General features: G+C 37.2%; 1 protein-coding gene across 2 annotated transcripts; it reads right to left on the reverse strand.

Moving 5' to 3' along the window:
- Nucleotides 1-450: 450 nt before the first annotated feature.
- Nucleotides 451-16,439, reverse strand: LOC134740510 (calcium channel flower). Of its 2 annotated transcripts, none has more exons than XM_063673016.1 (5): nucleotides 16,359-16,439; nucleotides 16,153-16,273; nucleotides 14,744-14,951; nucleotides 13,579-13,689; nucleotides 451-8,906 (listed from the first exon to the last, which is right to left on the reverse strand). In XM_063673016.1, the coding sequence occupies exons 1-5, from the start codon at nucleotides 16,359-16,361 to the stop codon at nucleotides 8,780-8,782; spliced, it is 570 nt and encodes a 189-aa protein (XP_063529086.1). In that variant the 5' UTR covers nucleotides 16,362-16,439; the 3' UTR covers nucleotides 451-8,779. The 2 variants fall into 2 exon arrangements, with proteins under 2 accessions (XP_063529086.1, XP_063529087.1); XM_063673017.1 differs by lacking the exon at nucleotides 451-8,906 and adding an exon at nucleotides 10,814-10,976.
- Between the last annotated feature and the right edge of the window lie 1,624 nt (nucleotides 16,440-18,063).

Here is an 18,063-nt window from a genome sequence, read left to right on the forward strand (position 1 = left end):
AATGTACTACCTAACAGGTTTTGCCTTCTTTCCTACTAATTTTTTGTAATAATCGATCATATTCATTTCGATCCTCTGTTCTTGTGCTGTAAGAACTTGTACATGTGTAATTAAGTTGGGCAATAACCTTGTTATATTTTATTCCGTTTCTTTAAGTGAAAACCTATAATTGGCTCTCTAATTCTATTGTAGTTTGTTGATATGTATAGCGCTGTTGGTTTTCCATGTACCAAAAAAAAACCTCTAGTTTTATTTAAGCATACACAAACTAAAACGCTATCTAAATTTGCCGAGTAAGGTTACAAAATGTTTTTCCAAGCATGGAAACAAACTTGGAACTGTTTGGAACTGCAAAAAACCTTAACTTTGCAGGTAAGACATTGGTGCAATGTTTCCTTACTACTTGGATAGAGATGAAAAGTGTAAGGTAGTGAAAAATGAAAGAAAGCGTCCAGTATACACACATTTATTACAGATATGCCGTCCTAACAGTAACGAGGCTACACGGAACAACGGTGTAACTATACAATCATACCTAGACAGGACTCAGGACTGACTGGCGGCCAGTACAGGTCGTTTCACGAAAGCTGCCACGAATGAACGAAACTTATCCAAGGGCCTGACACTCTTTGATAGAGAAAGATAGTCTTATTGCGATTCCTATAAGAGGAAAGAGAAAATAGTGCCATGCTTTGTCCTTATCACCGACCGGGTGGCATCATAGGCAGGAGGCGATGGCGAAATACCGAAATTTATAAGAGTGAAAGAGAAAAAATCCTATGCTGCCAAAATTTTATATGAATATTCTTTCTCTTACCCCGGTCGCTCGGTAGCGCGTCTATAACTACTTGTATATACTATGTCTATGATCGGTATACATCAGATCCGCCATTTTATTGTTTAATGTGGTACACACGTAGATATTTTCATTCACTCATTCGTTCTATTGTGCCAGCTCTTGTGAATTGACTTGAGGGCTAAGCACGGTCGCATTTTTATCGCCTGTCACCATGACTCATCATGTCACATTCTAACAAGTATGTAAGTGCGAAAGTGACAGGCATAGTGACAGGCGATAAAAATGCTACCATGCTGCCACCGCTGTAGTCATAGTCACACTATTCATTGCCGACGCTACACTGAGGTTTGTTGAATGTCTTATTGCAATTACATAAGGTCTGCCCATGGTCAATAAGGTTTTAAGGTTTATAAAAAAATACCAACTGAAAACACTACTGTCGATGGATTACAATAGTAACAATAAGTAGGTTTATGTAAAAATTGGCGAGAATACTTAGTTTATTTTGGTACCAGACCAAGGCGAGGTAAGATACGGCAATGTATAGGTATGTGTGTCAGGACTGTCAGAGACAAAAACTAGTTTTTTTTTCCGCCAGTCATCTTAAATCCTGTATATAATAATAACAACTGACAATCGATTCTATATATAATTTACATGTGTTCTTAATTATAAATAATTGGATGATTTAAAAAATATAAATGATATAATAATAAATAAATTTTACATCATTAATCGTTTAAAAAAAGGAAGCACTTAAAAAAAATCAGCCATACGATCGGTGTTGCCATCGCTAAAAAGATTGCGTTTAAAAATCTTACCATGGTAACACCGCATGCATAAAAAATACAATCACAAAATTGGCGGTGTGAGCAATATTTAACCTAACATAAACCTTCAAATGGAATGGTGTAGAATACAGCTTACATTTGTAGTGCATAATTATTTTCCATCGTTTTTTTTTTTCACGGAAACGTACGAACGTGTCTTGCTTATTCAGTCAGTCTCGGTATAATAAGTACTGAGGTTGACTGAAGTAGCATGACAAATACGAACGTTTCCGAGAAAATACGATGGAATACAATTATGCACTACATATGTACCCATGACGACTATGACATAGATACACCAAGTAATAAGTAGTAGGAATTTGATACCTCAAATCAGTAATACTGATTTTGAGAGTAGAACTCTCAGAAATAGCTGCTTTAGATATATATTTGAGCATTTTCGTGTATTCATAGTAGACAGAGATATTAAAGGCATATGGTAAAGTCTGCACAATATCCTTTAATCATAAATTAAAATTAAATACGATCGATTGATCGTCTATGGCAGGCTTAACCCTATAACCGCCACAGACGCGCACGGTTACAGTTTATAATAAACCTTCATGCATGACAATAAAGTTTACTATAGTGTTATTTAACCAACCAACCTAGTTAGACGCGTGTGATACTAACTCAATTTGGGTCGTAGCGACTGAGTATCACACGTGTGTTACTATAAAGCAACATGTGTCAAATGAGGGCTAACGCGTATGAATTCGCCGCTAGGGGCGCTAGTGTAGATGGTGGTCTTTTCCTTCTTCTTCTTTTAAAATTATGGCTTCAGCCCAGTGGGACTATTTCGCCAGTATCAAGGTATTAAGAGGTTTAAAAACGACAAAAATTGTACGGTTGTACAAGACAGTGTACGGTGATTTGTTAGCTCTTGTAAATCGATAGCTAGACTTTACAAGAAGCACGTGGACTACCGGCCGTTGACTCCAAGATGGTGGTTAAACGCGCTTCAAAATTAATTCTCCATTCACTGCACACTACCACATTAGTTTACTGTATAATAAGCTATCGATATTACACTTTAAACAATATTAATGAGCAAAAAACAAAGTAATTAATCACGATGCTAACTATCAAGATGGCGCTCGGACCGGAAGTCCCACCCAACAACGACGTGAACAAATTCAACGTGACAAGGACAATCGCTGGTCTTTTCCATAGTTCCAAATGTCACTTGTCACTTCAATGACTGACAGCTGTTCTTTAGTCTTTTGGACCACCGGACCACCATCAACAGAGGCGCCAACTGGTGAGCGAAAAAACGATAGCCCTCATTGCTTTGCATCACTTTTTTGTATGGTGGTATTTTTGACGGGATAAAATTTTAATAGTCATGTTCAAAAGGCTGTGTTCACACCATTCGCAATGTTTTAAATTACAATAGCTCTACCTAAAGACTAGGATCTTAACAATACGGCCATTATCTAAATATATTACAAAAATATCTGCAGACAGTAACAGTGATATTTCGTTTACGATATAGTGATCTAGGGGTTATAACGGTACCTATTTGTATGATATGAGCGTTAACAAGCGAACTGAAGATCCATTTTATTTTGACTTCTGAAGTACCACCAACATCGAAAATCGTTATATGCCTCTCTATCGCTCTTGCATATTCGAGCGCTAGAGAGGCAGATAACGATTTTCGAGGTTGGCGGTAGGCCCTCTGAGATCGTTGCTATTATATGACATCGAAGGTCAAACAAGTTGATTATGTATTAAACATATTAGTCATCGGACGCAGAGGGCTGCGGCCCACCACCGTCAACGCAAGCTCCTGATGACGCTCCTCGGTACGGAGTGAAAATGTCGAGCGTTTTTCGAATGAAAATACGTGAGTGACCCGTTATTAATATGTTTAATGTCTGTGTCTCACGGAAGTTTTGTTATTAAAGTTGATTATGACTACCAAACTATAGTTGGTCAAGCAAATCTTGTCAGTAGAAAACGGCGCGAAATAATCTTCGCGCCTACATTTTTTAAATTTGCCGCCTTTTTCTACTGACTAGATTTGCTTGACCAACTATATGTGACTTTTCAACTAAAAGGTACCACATTGTCGGTTGTCGATAAGGTTGATTTCTAATTGAAGCTATATGGAAATAGCGCCTTACTGACAAGCGACAATAAGTACCCTTTTGTTTGAGAATGTCACATATGTTTTCAACTAAAAGGTACCACATTGTCGGTTGTCGATAAGGTTGATTTCTAATTGAAGCTATATGTAAATAGCGCCTTACTGACAAGCGACAATAAGTACCCTTTTGTTTGAAAATGTCACATATGTTGACATCATTCCCTTTGGCCACCAATGTTACAACTTAAACTGTTACAATCTAAAACTTTCAACGGACAAAACTGAGCTTCACTAGACAAAACAGAGGTCATTTTCGCTTTAAGAGTGTGGTAGTATAAATTGCGTCTGTATCTAACAACAAACAAACTACGCTACTAAATGAAATAAAACTATGAAAACGGATTATATCGCGTATATTGAACCCGTCACCCGTTGACCACGAACGCTGTAAAGAGTTCGAAACGTCGGGATGTATTATAAATTCAATATACGCGATATAATCCGTTTTCATAGTTTTATTTCATGAGTAACTATCGCGGTAACCGAAGACAATATTATACGCTACTAAATGTTGCAAGTGCGATTTCATTAATGTCTAAACAGTTTATGTATACACCTACATACAGGATAACAAATTGACATTGCTATATACCGCAAATGCTACAACGCAAGAAACAATATATAATATAAATATAATACGGTCTTTGTACCGAATTAAATGTCTTAAATTTCAAAAAACATGGAAGGATTATAAAAATCGAAAAGGTGAGCCTTTAATATTGGAATGTATAAATAAAGGAAGTCATTAACTTTTATGAGACAAACTAAGAGGTACCAAAAATGTGTTGCCAACGGAATACTAAGAATCATGTACCAGTCTTATTTGGGTGTAACAAGATCGTGGTACATATTCATGAAAAGTGGTACATATATATATTTTTGGACTGGACTTTACAAAATGTCTAAAAAATATTAAGCTGCCAAAAATGAGCATGACGTAGTGACGATGGCACCTCTTTATTATGCATGTCACTCAGTAACACAGGCCAGTAGTTAAGCAGAAATCGGATAAGAATATCTATTCCGAACTGTATTGCTAAACAAGACAGTATTTAAATCAGAAATATTTAGTAATGCTAGAGACCCAAGTGTATTATACCATCCTAAAATATCTAGTACTACTAGTGTTTCATCATTGACACTATTAATTAACAATTCGTTAACTTTATTGGAAAGAAAAAGGTTCGTCAATGGTCATTTAATCCTTTATCATTATCCCTGGCGGAGATATCTCCCACGCACGGCGCTTCAAACATGAGTTCTATTTTCAATGAATAAGACTGACATTCGATTGTCATTTTTGAAATAATTGTTACTACAATGTAATAATTGTTAGTTAGTATAAGTAATGTTAGTATTAGTTTTGCATGTATCTCATTTCATTTCATTCAATGTAAGAACTGTAAGATAAGAGACTTACTTTAGTTTAGTTTAGACTTTTAGAGGATACCCCTAAACTTGTTATGTAGTAAATCTGTAGAGCGGTCACCACGATACAGGCCTAGCCTAGTGTGGGACCACTGAGCCTGTTGTGTAATTTTAAAAATTTTCTTTTAATAAACAACTTTTTATTTATTATTTTATTTTTTATTTATTTAAATGTCAGCCTGACAAAGGGTTTAAGAGTGTTGATGTTGGTACAGGGTTCCCTTTGTTTAAAGTTTGAAAGTCATAATGTAATGATTGTCATATTATCATTAGTCATAATTCTGTAACCGTTAACTTTTCAGGATTTTCGTAAGGTTAGATTTGTTTAATGGCAACACTGAAAGGTTACGTACGCGTTTCTGAGAAAAACCAAATTATGACTAACGAAAATGTGGACAAACAATACATTATGACTTAAAACTTTATGGGAAACAATAGAGACCCATTGGTACATTATGTATAATAAGTACCCTCGATGTGTTATCTATTGTACCTTGGGACGGAACTAATATAGCAAAAACAAGGATTCCGTACTAAATTATGGATAAAATAAAAAATGTTAAGAACGCGTACGTTGACATTCAAATACGAATCAATGAACGTGTGAAGAAATTGACTCGTTTATTCACTCGTTACCTGAAGTGTGAAGTGACGTTTTAATTTTACCACGACTTTGACACTGACTTGTTCGTTAACGTCTGCGTAACTTACTTTCTATACATCTCGCTCGCAAGTAAATGCGAGTACGAGTGAGCTGCATAGAAATAGAAAGTAAGTTACGCACGCGCAAACGAATATGTTAGTGAGTGTCAAACTCGTGGTAATGCTTTCGTTATACTAGAATCGATAAAATACGATATACACAATAAATTAGACTATCAACAGCCCAGACTTACGTTAAGGGATATATTGTGGGTTTTGACTTTTGAGACAAAACCCTTTTTTTAGACCAAACATGATTATTTTAACAAAATTATACAAAGTTCAAAAAACGTCCAATACAATAAGTTGGCAACATTGCAACGGCGTGGTTTGGTCCATTAGGAGTTATTGCGATTTTTTAATACTTTTATGAACCACATAAACACAGTGAAAAGAGAAAAGTATATTTGGACCTTTCTCCAAAAATGTTTATGAAAAACATACGTACTTATTAAAAAAAAACTTATTGTACGTTAGTATATTGTAAGTTTAAAACAATACTTTTCTCTTTCACTGAGCTATCAAATCAACACATTTAATAATATAACAATATTGTAATAAAATTGCAACTAGCCTACCATATTTATTCTATAAATTATTCTATATTCTTACTAAAGTCATCGAATACGTACATATATATAACGCTGGAACACTGTAAACAATCTCACATAGCTATATCTACAAGCAACATGTATCATACATTATATTATATGTTTATTACATGAAGAAAAATCGATAATATTTCTGAAACACTTGGTAAACACTTAAACAGTCCAACTGATTGTTGTACGAAAATTTGACCATTTAATATAATTAATATTAGCCTCATTTTACTCACGCAATCGGCTAAAAAACGCTACCGAATCTTTCATTCACATAATAATTATAATATACCGAACCATATGGAAAAGTACCGTATAGCATTTGATGATAAGTTCGTGACGAAATTGCAGTCAGTGCTCGAGACTGTCGAGAGATGCACCTCCGTGTGAAAAGTCCCCAAATTAAGAATATGGGTAAAAATTGGCAAAATCGCCAGCTGCCTTAAGGTACCTTTCATGTGGTTGGTAAAATGACTGCCTTCGACTTGATATAATAAAAAAAACAGGCAGTTAATATACTCTATTATTATATTGTGTATCATTGCTTTTTAAAGGCTGTTTCCTATTTCTTATACCATACAGCTCATATTATTATAGGCCTTCTGGCGTTTAAAATAAAGTTTATTACAGTTAAACTCATGGAAAGGGGTCATCCATTAATTACGTCACACGTTCGGAGAGAGGGGGTCATGAAACTGTGACAAGAGGAGAGGGGAGTCACAAACTTTAAAAATTGTCTCAATTTTTTTGTATGTACTGTACAGTTAAATTACTAGTTTTTGCAATGATAAATCGTTTTATTCGAGTTGTTTTTTTTTATCGTTTTCATGTAATAAAATTTCTAACATTGCTTTTTTTTTAAAGTTTGTTATTAAATAAATAATACTTTTTTTGCTTATTTCATTGAAAATTGTCAAATATGTGACGTCACACCAGGGGGGGGGGGATTGCCAAATGTGACCAGGTGTGACAGGAGGGAGAGATTAAAAAAAACATGAAATTCGTGCGACCTAACTTATGGATAACCTCAAAATGTAGCCGGTGTCTTGTGACACCACTAACAAGTGATATCTATTTGGCATTGCTTTTTGGAGGACTTAATGCACCTCATGGGCAATGGAATTCACTGTGTGGTTGTATAACTTATAAAAACGTGTGTAGTCTAACTTTAGGAATGCTAAAAATAGTGGCCAATAAATACTAGCCGTCAAGTCTTGGTAACTTTTTTGATATAATTAGAGTTAATAATAATTTAATATGTAAACATTAAGTTTTAGATTTTTAGTTAATTTATAAATTGTCTTTTAGATGATTTAAATTTCTATATGACTCCTGGTTTAGCAATTCATACATAAGTTCATAAGTAGCGACCAATATTTGATTTCAGGGCCTCAATATTATTAAGCAGGCACAGGACTGTCATATATAGAAGTTTTGCTAGATAGCATGATTATGGTGCCTAATTCAGTCAGCAAAACGATTAGCTTAGCACCCCTGTATACAAATATATATAGGGGTGTTAAGCAAACTTGTTCCGCTGTGGGATCTGTGGGAATATCAATCGGTCGGATACATTTTAGATCAAATTGTCTATTGTCAAAGAAAGCTGTTAGCCTTGGTGCTTACTAGTGTACTGACTCAGTCCTATCTCATTCCAGATGATTTTGTGATGGTCCTCCTACTATCATAGTAGGAAGCAGTTGATTTGTAAATTGGAATGATATACATTTATAAAATAATCAAACCAGGAAAGCATGAGACCTGAGTTGACCTGACGGATAGAGTACTTGTTGAAAGTGCCCTAGCATACTACATAAACTGCTGCGCAAATGTTTATTAATGTCAATATCTTGATTATGTTTATTCTAACAAGGCATTAATTCAGGTAATACCACCATAAACTTGCCAATTTAACCCCTTGAGTCCGAAGGATTTAAATTTGCTAGCCAAAAAACGACCATTGAGGTTTTAAATGTAGAATCGAATTTCGAAGAGATGTGTGAGTATGCGTAGCGAGGGATGTGTTCATTATGAACCAATAAAATCACTTAGTTTACCTAAGTATCCTCGCTCAGCCCAGCTTTAGTGGACGATATTCAAATTGGTTCATAACAAACACATCCCTCGTTATGCGTCCTCGCACATCCCTGGTGGAAACGCAGCCTCAATGTGATACGGTAAGAGATATTGGCGCTAACAAACACTCGTCACCGTCCCTGAGATCACCTTAAAGTACCAGGCTGGCATAGAGGCGTGGAGCTGGGGATCAGTAGCCGGGCGCGCCGGTGAAGGAGACGGGCTGCTCGTTGCTGACGAGGCCGGCGCGCGGCGCCGAGCTGGGCAGCCCCGCCTCGATGGTGGCGGCCGACGTCCGCATCTCGTCCGCTGACGCCCTAGTCATAAACTTAAGTTAGAATGGGTTGGACCTGTCGTCATTGCAAACGCTATCCCTTACAGGGGGATTTGTAGGGGTTTTTCATAAGGCTTAACTCACCATACGGACCATACCCTTTGCCAGACGAAACCCTTTCATTTTGCTTTTAAAGCCCTTATATAAAGCTAACCCATTTGAGTACTCGGTAGCCCAATACCCTTACAAAACCCTTATCAACCGCTCACCAACACCTGCATATCGCTTATAAGGGTTAGCCTTATAAAGGGCTTTCTTTTAGCATATAAGCGTGCTAATTTAAATCTTCTACCTTGTTCATAAAGCACACATTACTTCGAATCCAAGCGATCGTTGGCGACGGCGGCGGCGTTCTTTGACTAGATATATACTAATCCTGTCTCTTTCACGCAAGGCTAAACTACGACATTACTAAAGGGAAACCTTTATAAAAAGTGCTTAATGATAAGGGTAACCCTTATTAAGGGAATGAATGGGATTGCAGTTCAAACTGGAAAGTCTTTCAACGTGTTAGCCGTGTTTAAGGGACGCCCATTGAAAGGCTTTTATCGCGGAAAGGGTTGTCTGGTCCCTGGTTTCCTTTAATTCCTCTCGTCCCCAAACAACTACGATCTTATAGGCCCAATGTGCATTACAATGAACTCTGTTTTAATCTAATACGAACCTTTCAGAAAGTGAATAAAGTACAATTTCTTTTGTTTCATTGTTTTCTAAAACAAACGAAAGTCACCCTAATCTACTATACACCAAGGTTCAAATTAGAAATAGGGAAACTTTATATGGTGGCTCTTAAATTAAGACAAGAATATATAAGGCTTTCCATATCTTATGAAGTTTTCATATGATACCTTTTGACATGGAAAGTCACATACAGTTTAGTGAACTCTAGTGGATCAATCCGCAGCAAGAATAATGCGAGTCCCAATTTTAATACGTGTGTATTTTATTCATGATGCCAATTTAAGTGTTGATAAAAAAACGGACAGGCAGTCGCACCAATAGGGGTTCCTTTTGTACCTATTTGGTACGGAACCCTAAAAATATCTTAAATTTGACAGAGGGCGCGAACACATGTTCTGAATACGAAATACCTAATAATAGCGCTGAAAGAAAAAGTTTCGTACCGATAATATTGAAATAAATAAAAAAAACTAAACGACAAATCCAAGTCAAGTTGACGAGAAATAATTGACAAAATAAAATAAAATTTAAACAACGCGATCACATGCCTTGAGCTACAAATATGTGCGATGCTGAAAGAAAAGTTGTGTAGCGAAAATATTGAACAAAAAAAGCTGAACGGCTAAATCCAAGTCGCCCCAGATGGCGAATAGGAAAATGCAAACAAAAATACAATTTTAAATAGCTCGATAACATGTTCTGTGTTACATAATTGCGTAATGTTAAAAAAATCGCAAAAGAACAACGCCATCTAGCAGTTGTGTCAAGTGAGAAAAGTTTGCTAGCAAATAAAATAACAGCAACATCGAGCGGTTCGATCGTGTAAGTTGCCTTTAGTTGGGACGCAAAACGTTTGGTCCTCCATGAGCGACTAAACCCAAGCCACCGTCTAATAGGTGACAGTAAAAATGGACAATAAAATAAAAGTTGTTTTATTAATCGCCCGACCACATGCCTTGTTTGTGCTACAGAATGTGCGATGTTAAAAGAAAAGTTCTGAAGTGAAAATACTGAATAAAAATGCTAATGTAGTGGACATTCAAGTCGCCCTCTAGTAGGCAAGAAACAAATGTAATGCTGCGATGCTGAAAGTAAAGATTTATAGCGAAAATAAATAAAAAAATGCTAAACGACTAAAAGCCAATGTAAAATAAACTGTAACAGCGCGATCACATGCCTTGTGCTACAGAATGAAATAAAAGTTTGCTAGCAAAAGAACAACGCCATCTAGCGGTTGGTTCAAGCTAGTTGCCTTTAGTTGGGACGCCACACGTCGGGGTCCTCCATGAGCGTGGCGTGGTGGTCCTGTGGCAGCGGGCCCGGCGGCGTGGCGCCGCCCGCCGCCATCGCCGCCATGTCGTCGCGCGTGCCCCTGGGGCGATTCACGCCGTATTTTGTTGTTAATAGGAACACACTAATATAATCCGAAAAAAATACGATTTCGTAAAAACCTCTTTTCCACGTTGGTTTAAAAATGTCGCCTAATGTCACAAAAACGTAACGATAATTGCTCACTCACAGTCGTTTTAACGCTCACAGAGTTGTGGTTCAAAAGGTTGTAACATTTCAAGAAAAGAAAATTTCTCAGGAAACAAGGGAAACTTTCAAGTTTCCGAAATTTTACCATGTGAAAGTCTTTGCAACTTGATTGATTATCTAAATTCTAAAGTTTTGGATTCGGCATTTGTAAATTTTTGTCAAGACTCAAGACAAATTGAAAAAGAAAATGACTCGAAATACATATACTTTGTTGCGCTTTCTAGATTTTTTGTGTTCACCTTAAAGTGGCACTTAATCATTTTACGTCTACATATAACGGAAATATTCATGAACGAAACTCAACCGGCACAAGGTCACAGGTCATTTTTTACCAATAAAAAGTAGATCAACAAAACACCTAAGGAAGTCGCCAGTGGCCGTAATGTGTAATGGAGCGAGTAACAACGCTCCGGAAGTCGCAAGGACGAATACCATCTAGAGCCGAAAATAAATATTGCTTATCTAATCTATTACCAGAGGCTAGTAACGAAAACACCCTTATAACGCCGCGAGAATCGAGAAATCTAGATTTACATTTTAGTTTATTGCTTGATCGGTGTCTTAGGCACAAAAGTACAGTAAATTATTTAAAAAAAGCATTTTAGGCATATTTTTACCCGGTAATGTTTTTCGAGCGTATGTAATGTATTTACGTCCATTTCTTTGGCACGCCTCACAGACTATAGAAGAGAAACACAGACATGTGACGTCACTGTCAAGTTACCTACTCATTAGTTCTTTCCGATTTATTTAGTTTAATTGCATATGTAGAAATTGTGTCAAAAAAAACCTGCGGCCTACGTTTTTCCATTATTTTATAGTGCTTTCGTGCACGCTGTATTTATTTAACACAGCCATAGGTATATCCTATTAAATAAAAATAAATAAAATAATCATTTTTTTTTTATTAGCCTGTTAGTGTGTCCCACTGCTGGGCAAAGGCCTCCCCTCTTTCCCGCCACTTGGCTCTATCCAAAGCACATTCCCGCCACTCCACATAATCATTTATTTCGGAATATAAATTTCCATAATGCACAATTAGTAGCTTATTACTGGAATGTTTAACCTATGTTAGTGATACTATTAATCATGTTATATGTAACTTATTCTATCACAAGCATGTAGGCTATTCCAATATTGCCAGAAAGCGCCATCTACCCTGTCCGCGACTGTGATTAAAGCTTCGATTAGGTAGATACCTATACACATATATAAAAATTGTCGACAAATGTTATTTGCCTCGTTAGTGACAATACAAGGTGTTCACGAGCAAACCGAAAGATTTTAACCACGCTTTTCTGAGGCCAAAAGAAGGAAAAAATGTAATAAGTTTAGGTCAAATTCGCAAAAAAAAATTTTTTTTTTTTTTGTCGATTCTTCAGACGTATTTGTACATAAAAAGTAAATATTATTGGTAAACTGATATTTAAAATGGACTTTTACTTTTTTTTTTCGTAAAACGTAGTTTTTACAAAGTGTTACTTGTCACTTTTTGACATCTATCAATAAGGTTACTTAGACTACGTCCCACAGTGGCAACATCGACATAAAAAATGCGTTTTTCACTATGTAACAATAAAAACTAGTTTTTTTTTTATTGGGTTTAACTCTGAAACTAGGCAAATTACAGAAAAGTTTATAGGACATTCTAGTCATTAAATATGATCAGGAATACGCTGTTAAAATTATTCGGTATGCTCATGTTACACCGTGTATAAGTAATATAACACAATAATTGCAACTTTAATGAGCCATCAGCCCGCATTGTTAGTAACCACATTATTAATAATGCCACATTTGCATAATAACTAACACAAAAGACACGACGGCAAATGACACGGAGGATTATATGGTTGCACTGGCGGTACAGTTAGCAACAAAAGTGACCGATCAAACTGATTCAGACTACCCGTCAAAAGTATCAGCCAAGGCTTGCCAAATGTGACCAAGTGTGACAAGGAGGGGGAGAGGGGTCAAAAAACCTAGAAATTCGTGTGACGTAATTAATGGATGACCCCAAATAGGGATATGTTTCTATAAGTATAATAATTACACTGTGACACATACTTTTGTACGCGAACTGTAGAGATATATCCTAATATATACATATATCCTATAATTTGACGACCGGTCTGGCCTAGTGGGTAGTGACCCTCCCTGTGAAGCCGATGGTACTGGGTTCGTCTCCCGGTAAGGCCATTTATTTGTGTGATGAGCACAGATATTTGTTCCTGAGTCATGGGTGTTTTCTATGTATTTAAGTATTTATATATTATATATATCATTGTCTGAGTACCCATAACACACGCCTCCTTGGTCTTACTGTGGGACTTAGTCAATCTGCGTAAGAATGTCCTATAATATTTATTTATTTATTTAATATAGTAAAGTGTTTGCAATAAGGTAACGAGTCAGTTAACAGCGTGTATACTCACTTCTTGCCGAGCGCCATCATGCCGTAGATGACGCCGGTGGCGAAGATGAGCCCCGAGCCGAACCAGGTGCTGAGGCTCAGGAAGCACAGGAAGAACGGGGGAAGAGCCAGGCTGGAAACAAACAATTACTTTTTAATAAGTTTAGTTATGGTATATAGTCGTCCATGTCGTGTCCGACAACGGCGACCTTTACAAAATCCTCTGATGAGCACGTATATGGCTCGCAAAACCGAACTTTTTTCTAAATATCCGGTCGCACTGTGCACAATAAAGCTTCCCTTGTTCATTATATGTATATGCGTAGGACGGCTTAGGTCGAGAGAGAAGAGATCTTAAAGAGTCAAACTTCAAATAGAGACACAGATCTCTCAGCTCCTTAGAGGGTTAGGTTTGCTGACTGACGTGTATAGTGCGTGTATATGATGATACATGTTGAATTTTATAACAAAATCTAGTAGCATAGATAGCAAATGAGCAATTTATCACAATAATGTAGATATTAAAATAATAATAATAATCATCATCATCATCATCATGTCAGCCGATGGACGTACACTGCTGGACATAGGCCTCCCCCAAGGCTCGCCACTCCGACCGATCCTGTGCCGCTCGCATCCACCGAATTCCCGCGACCTTCACCAGGTCGTCGCTCCATCTCGTTGGAGGCCTACCAGCAGCCTTCGATTCGATCGAGACTTGGGCTGTGCTGCAGTCTCTCCAAAGGTGCCAAATTGACTACCGGTATATCGAAGTGCTGAAGTGTTTGTCCGAAAACGACACCATGTCCGTTAGACTACAGGGTCAGAGCTCGAAGCCTATTCCATTGCAGCGGGGAGTCAGACAAGGAGATGTAATCTCCCCAAAGCTGTTCACCACTGCATTGGAGGATGCCTTCAAGGTTCTGGACTGGATTAAAATAATATATGCAAATAATACAAAAATAACGAAGGTGACGTTACGTTCGTGGTCACAGGGAGACATAAAAAAATATTCGTTAAAAATTATAAGTTGTTTTCGAAATTACCCGCCAATCTGAGGTCCTGGACTGATCCAGCAATCGTCAAGATAACATTATTGTTGAGTAATAGACATGAGTATTTGCTTGTTCAAATTATTGTTGAACTGACTCCTTTACGTAATGTCTCATTGATATAATTAAACATACCCAACATAACCGGCTGCCTTCTGCCAGTATGGTCGCGACTCCACCTTATCAGACAGTGTCTGGACATAGTCTATGAAGAAGCAGCAACACGGTGCTTCGCACACGATGACTATGAAGCCTGCTAACATCTGCCAGATGCCCGCAATGAGGCACTGGACGTCCAGGAGAATGATGCCCAGGCAGTTGAACAGGCCGAGGATTATTGCAACTGAAACAACACAGAACATGTTAAACAATTATATTTAAGATAAATAGAAGCATTCATAGTTGATATTTAAGCAAATGTAGATACTGTCCGCGCGCAAATTCCGTGCACGGCTGAGAAATGTTAGGAATGTTGGGCGTCATGACAGTGATGGTGACTGGTGTCATTTTGTACGTACGGGCGCGGCGCACACCCCCCCACTATCTCGACCTCCGAATGCACGGAATTGGCGCGCGGACAGTATGTAGCAGTTTTTTTAGGGATCCGTACCTAAAGGGTATCTATTACTAAGACTCGGCTGTCTGTCTGTCTGTCCATCTGTCACCTGAAATTCCTAATAGTCATCTAACTGTCAGATGTGTTTGATAGTATCAGTAAAAATAAACAATAATTATATGAACAAAGCTTATCTGACACTGGACAGTTTGATGATTCATATACAATCAACAGATAAGGAAAGTAGATAACTAAAGAAAACATAAGTGCAAACAAATAAAAAACCTAAATAACAGCCCAAAAATTGTATCTTAAACTCATTTAGGGTAGGGTAGGAAACAGTGGCTCAGCTCAAACAGTGGCTCAGCCGCCCCAATATCACCTATCATGATGGAATTGGGTTGAGAGAGCCACTGTACCGGACTATTTTTTTTCGAGCCACTGTTTCCTACCCTACCCTACTCTCTTCTAACAAATTTCACTAGGCTTGAATTTATAGTTGGTGTGGTCTGGGCGGGCGGGCACTGTAAGCGAAAATAACGACCTGAAAAATGTAAAAAAAATCTAGACGCCTGCTACAATCAGGACTGTACAATTAGCAAAAACAGCCTTGAGAGCTAGTGCCCAGCACATATTGTTTACTTCCCACAGGGGGTGTTTCCCAATAGTTTCTTTCATAACCAAAACATTATTCATAATGAAGAAAAATTTGTATTAAAAAAAATGTAATTGACGTGTTTATATGACCTAACAAATAAAGTAATTAAATCTTTATTAGAGTAATAAACTACAAATGACTGAGCTGCCCCCAATTAATCAAGAGCACCAAATTTAAGCCTGTCAATAAATATCTAATTAAAAATATTTGTTTTCCCAGACTTAATGGGTATCTGATAAGATAATGAGTAACAATTAAAACCTGTAGTTCCTAATGCGCACGGAGTGTGAAAGGTGTCTAATAGGCGTAATATTACGAGGTATTACGTACTGAAACTGCCAACTGTGCCCAAGCCTCGACCAGCGTAGCGCATCCACCACGATACATCGTCCTTCTGGACGTTGTCTCCGCCCGGCCGGGCCATAAGCATCGTAATCTTGTCCGTCAGCGACTGCAATCAAAGGGCACATGGTTCATGATTCTTCGCAACACTTCAATATGTATTAATAGTAAAATTACGATTAATTATTTCTTACCATTTTCGAAAAATCAATTCACTGTCTGACTACCTGCCTTGTCACCTGTCACATAAACTACAGATAACAAAGAAAATAGCAGACAAAGAATAATGCGTTCTCATTGCGGTAATAAACCTAAAAACTTGAATATTCCATGTCTAGGAATTGGTACATATTTTAATGGTATTGTACAAAAGATGAGGGTAGATTTACTTCATTTACTAGTTTTTCCCTAAATATTTATCAATCTCATTCTGGTACAAAGAGAACAAACCTGCGTTTTGTTGTATTTCCCAGTACATTTTTTAATCTAATTATGTTTTAATATTATGCTATAATAAACGATTGTTCCAAAGTATTATGAAAATGTTTTTTAATAACAGTTGTTAATGTATACATAATATACTTTTAGATACATTTTAGATTATTTCGTTAGTAAAGTTTCCGACCGAACAAAACGCTTTAAAAAAAATTCAATGTCGGTCGGCTTTGTAGCGGATGTCGTTTGTAATTTTACAAATTGCCAATTTTCTGTAAAAGTAGCAGTAGTTCTGCAAATTAGGAATTTTATTTGAAATTCATGAGGGCCTTTGATTAATATCAAGATGCAACCTACGACGATGCTTCCGAAGTTAGCAGATTCTAAGCAGTCTATGTAAGTGAACAGTTTAGTTTTTTCTTGGAATGAGTGGGACGAAAAACTTTGTTGCAGTTTTGCTTAGTATACTCACATTGGCTAGACTAATTCTGAATTTTCCCAACGCTAATGATTTTATATGTCGCAAAGATATTTCTTTCATAACCTGTTGAATATATGTATAAGAGAAATGGTTTCAAATGGGTACTTCAAAGCTTACAGTACTGTTTGTCTGAAGTAATTAGTGTATTTAGATTGAAACATTACCTATTGCCATTATGCTTCTTAGACAATCCGTGATCCCCTAAGTCATAGGCCTCCCTCAGTTCTTTTGTCTCCCTCTCCTGACTATTATGACATCACTGAATTAATATTCTTTATTACTTTTAAATGTAAACATATTGCCAACAGTACAATATGTAGTAGGTAATAGCCGCATACAATTCAATGACATTCTAGCATTAAAAGTTTTATGACTCATTATGCAAATCAACCAATCACATCATTCGCTTGCCCTTGTTCCATTCACTTGGGGTCGTCGCAGCATGTCTTTTTCTTCCATACCTCTCTGTCACCCGTCATCTCATCATTCACTTGCGTTAGTTTCATATCATCTTTCACACATTCCATCCACCTTTTCCTCGGTTTTCCTCTCCTTGTACCTCCCTCCACATTCATTCTATGCAAATCAACCAATAAAGTTTTTAATAATTTGTCTATCTACCTACTCTAAATGCTCTAAGTTTCTTGTTTCGTAATAAAAACCGGACAAGTGGGAGTCGGATTCGCCCACCGCGGGTTCCGTACTTTTTAGTATTTGTTGTTATAGCGGCAACAGAAATACATCATCTGTGAAAATTTCAACTGTCTCACGGTTCATGAGATACAGCCTGGTGACCGACAGACGGACACATTTGGGTATGGAACCCTAAAAATGCAATAAAACTAATTGATATTCATTTTTACTATAAACAGCCAGCACTTAAACCTTAAACTTTTTTCAGATCATTTTCCGAAGGTGATGGAGTATGTAGTTCTGAAGTATATGCCAGTGAGGTGGTGGTGACCACCAACGCCGGCAACCAC

Source organism: Cydia strobilella, chromosome 4, assembly GCF_947568885.1.
Source record: "Cydia strobilella chromosome 4, ilCydStro3.1, whole genome shotgun sequence".
Lineage (NCBI taxonomy): Eukaryota > Metazoa > Arthropoda > Insecta > Lepidoptera > Tortricidae > Cydia > Cydia strobilella.

What these genes read in the sequence shown, in the direction of transcription:
- LOC134740510 (XM_063673016.1), bottom strand. An exon ending in GGGCACAGTTGGCAGTTTCA is followed by an intron (nt 14,952 to 16,152) that starts GTACGTAATACC and finishes GTGTTGTTTCAG; the next exon opens with TTGCAATAATCCTCGGCCTG. An exon ending in AAGGCAGCCGGTTATGTTGG is followed by an intron (nt 13,690 to 14,743) that starts GTATGTTTAATT and finishes GTTTGTTTCCAG; the next exon opens with CCTGGCTCTTCCCCCGTTCT.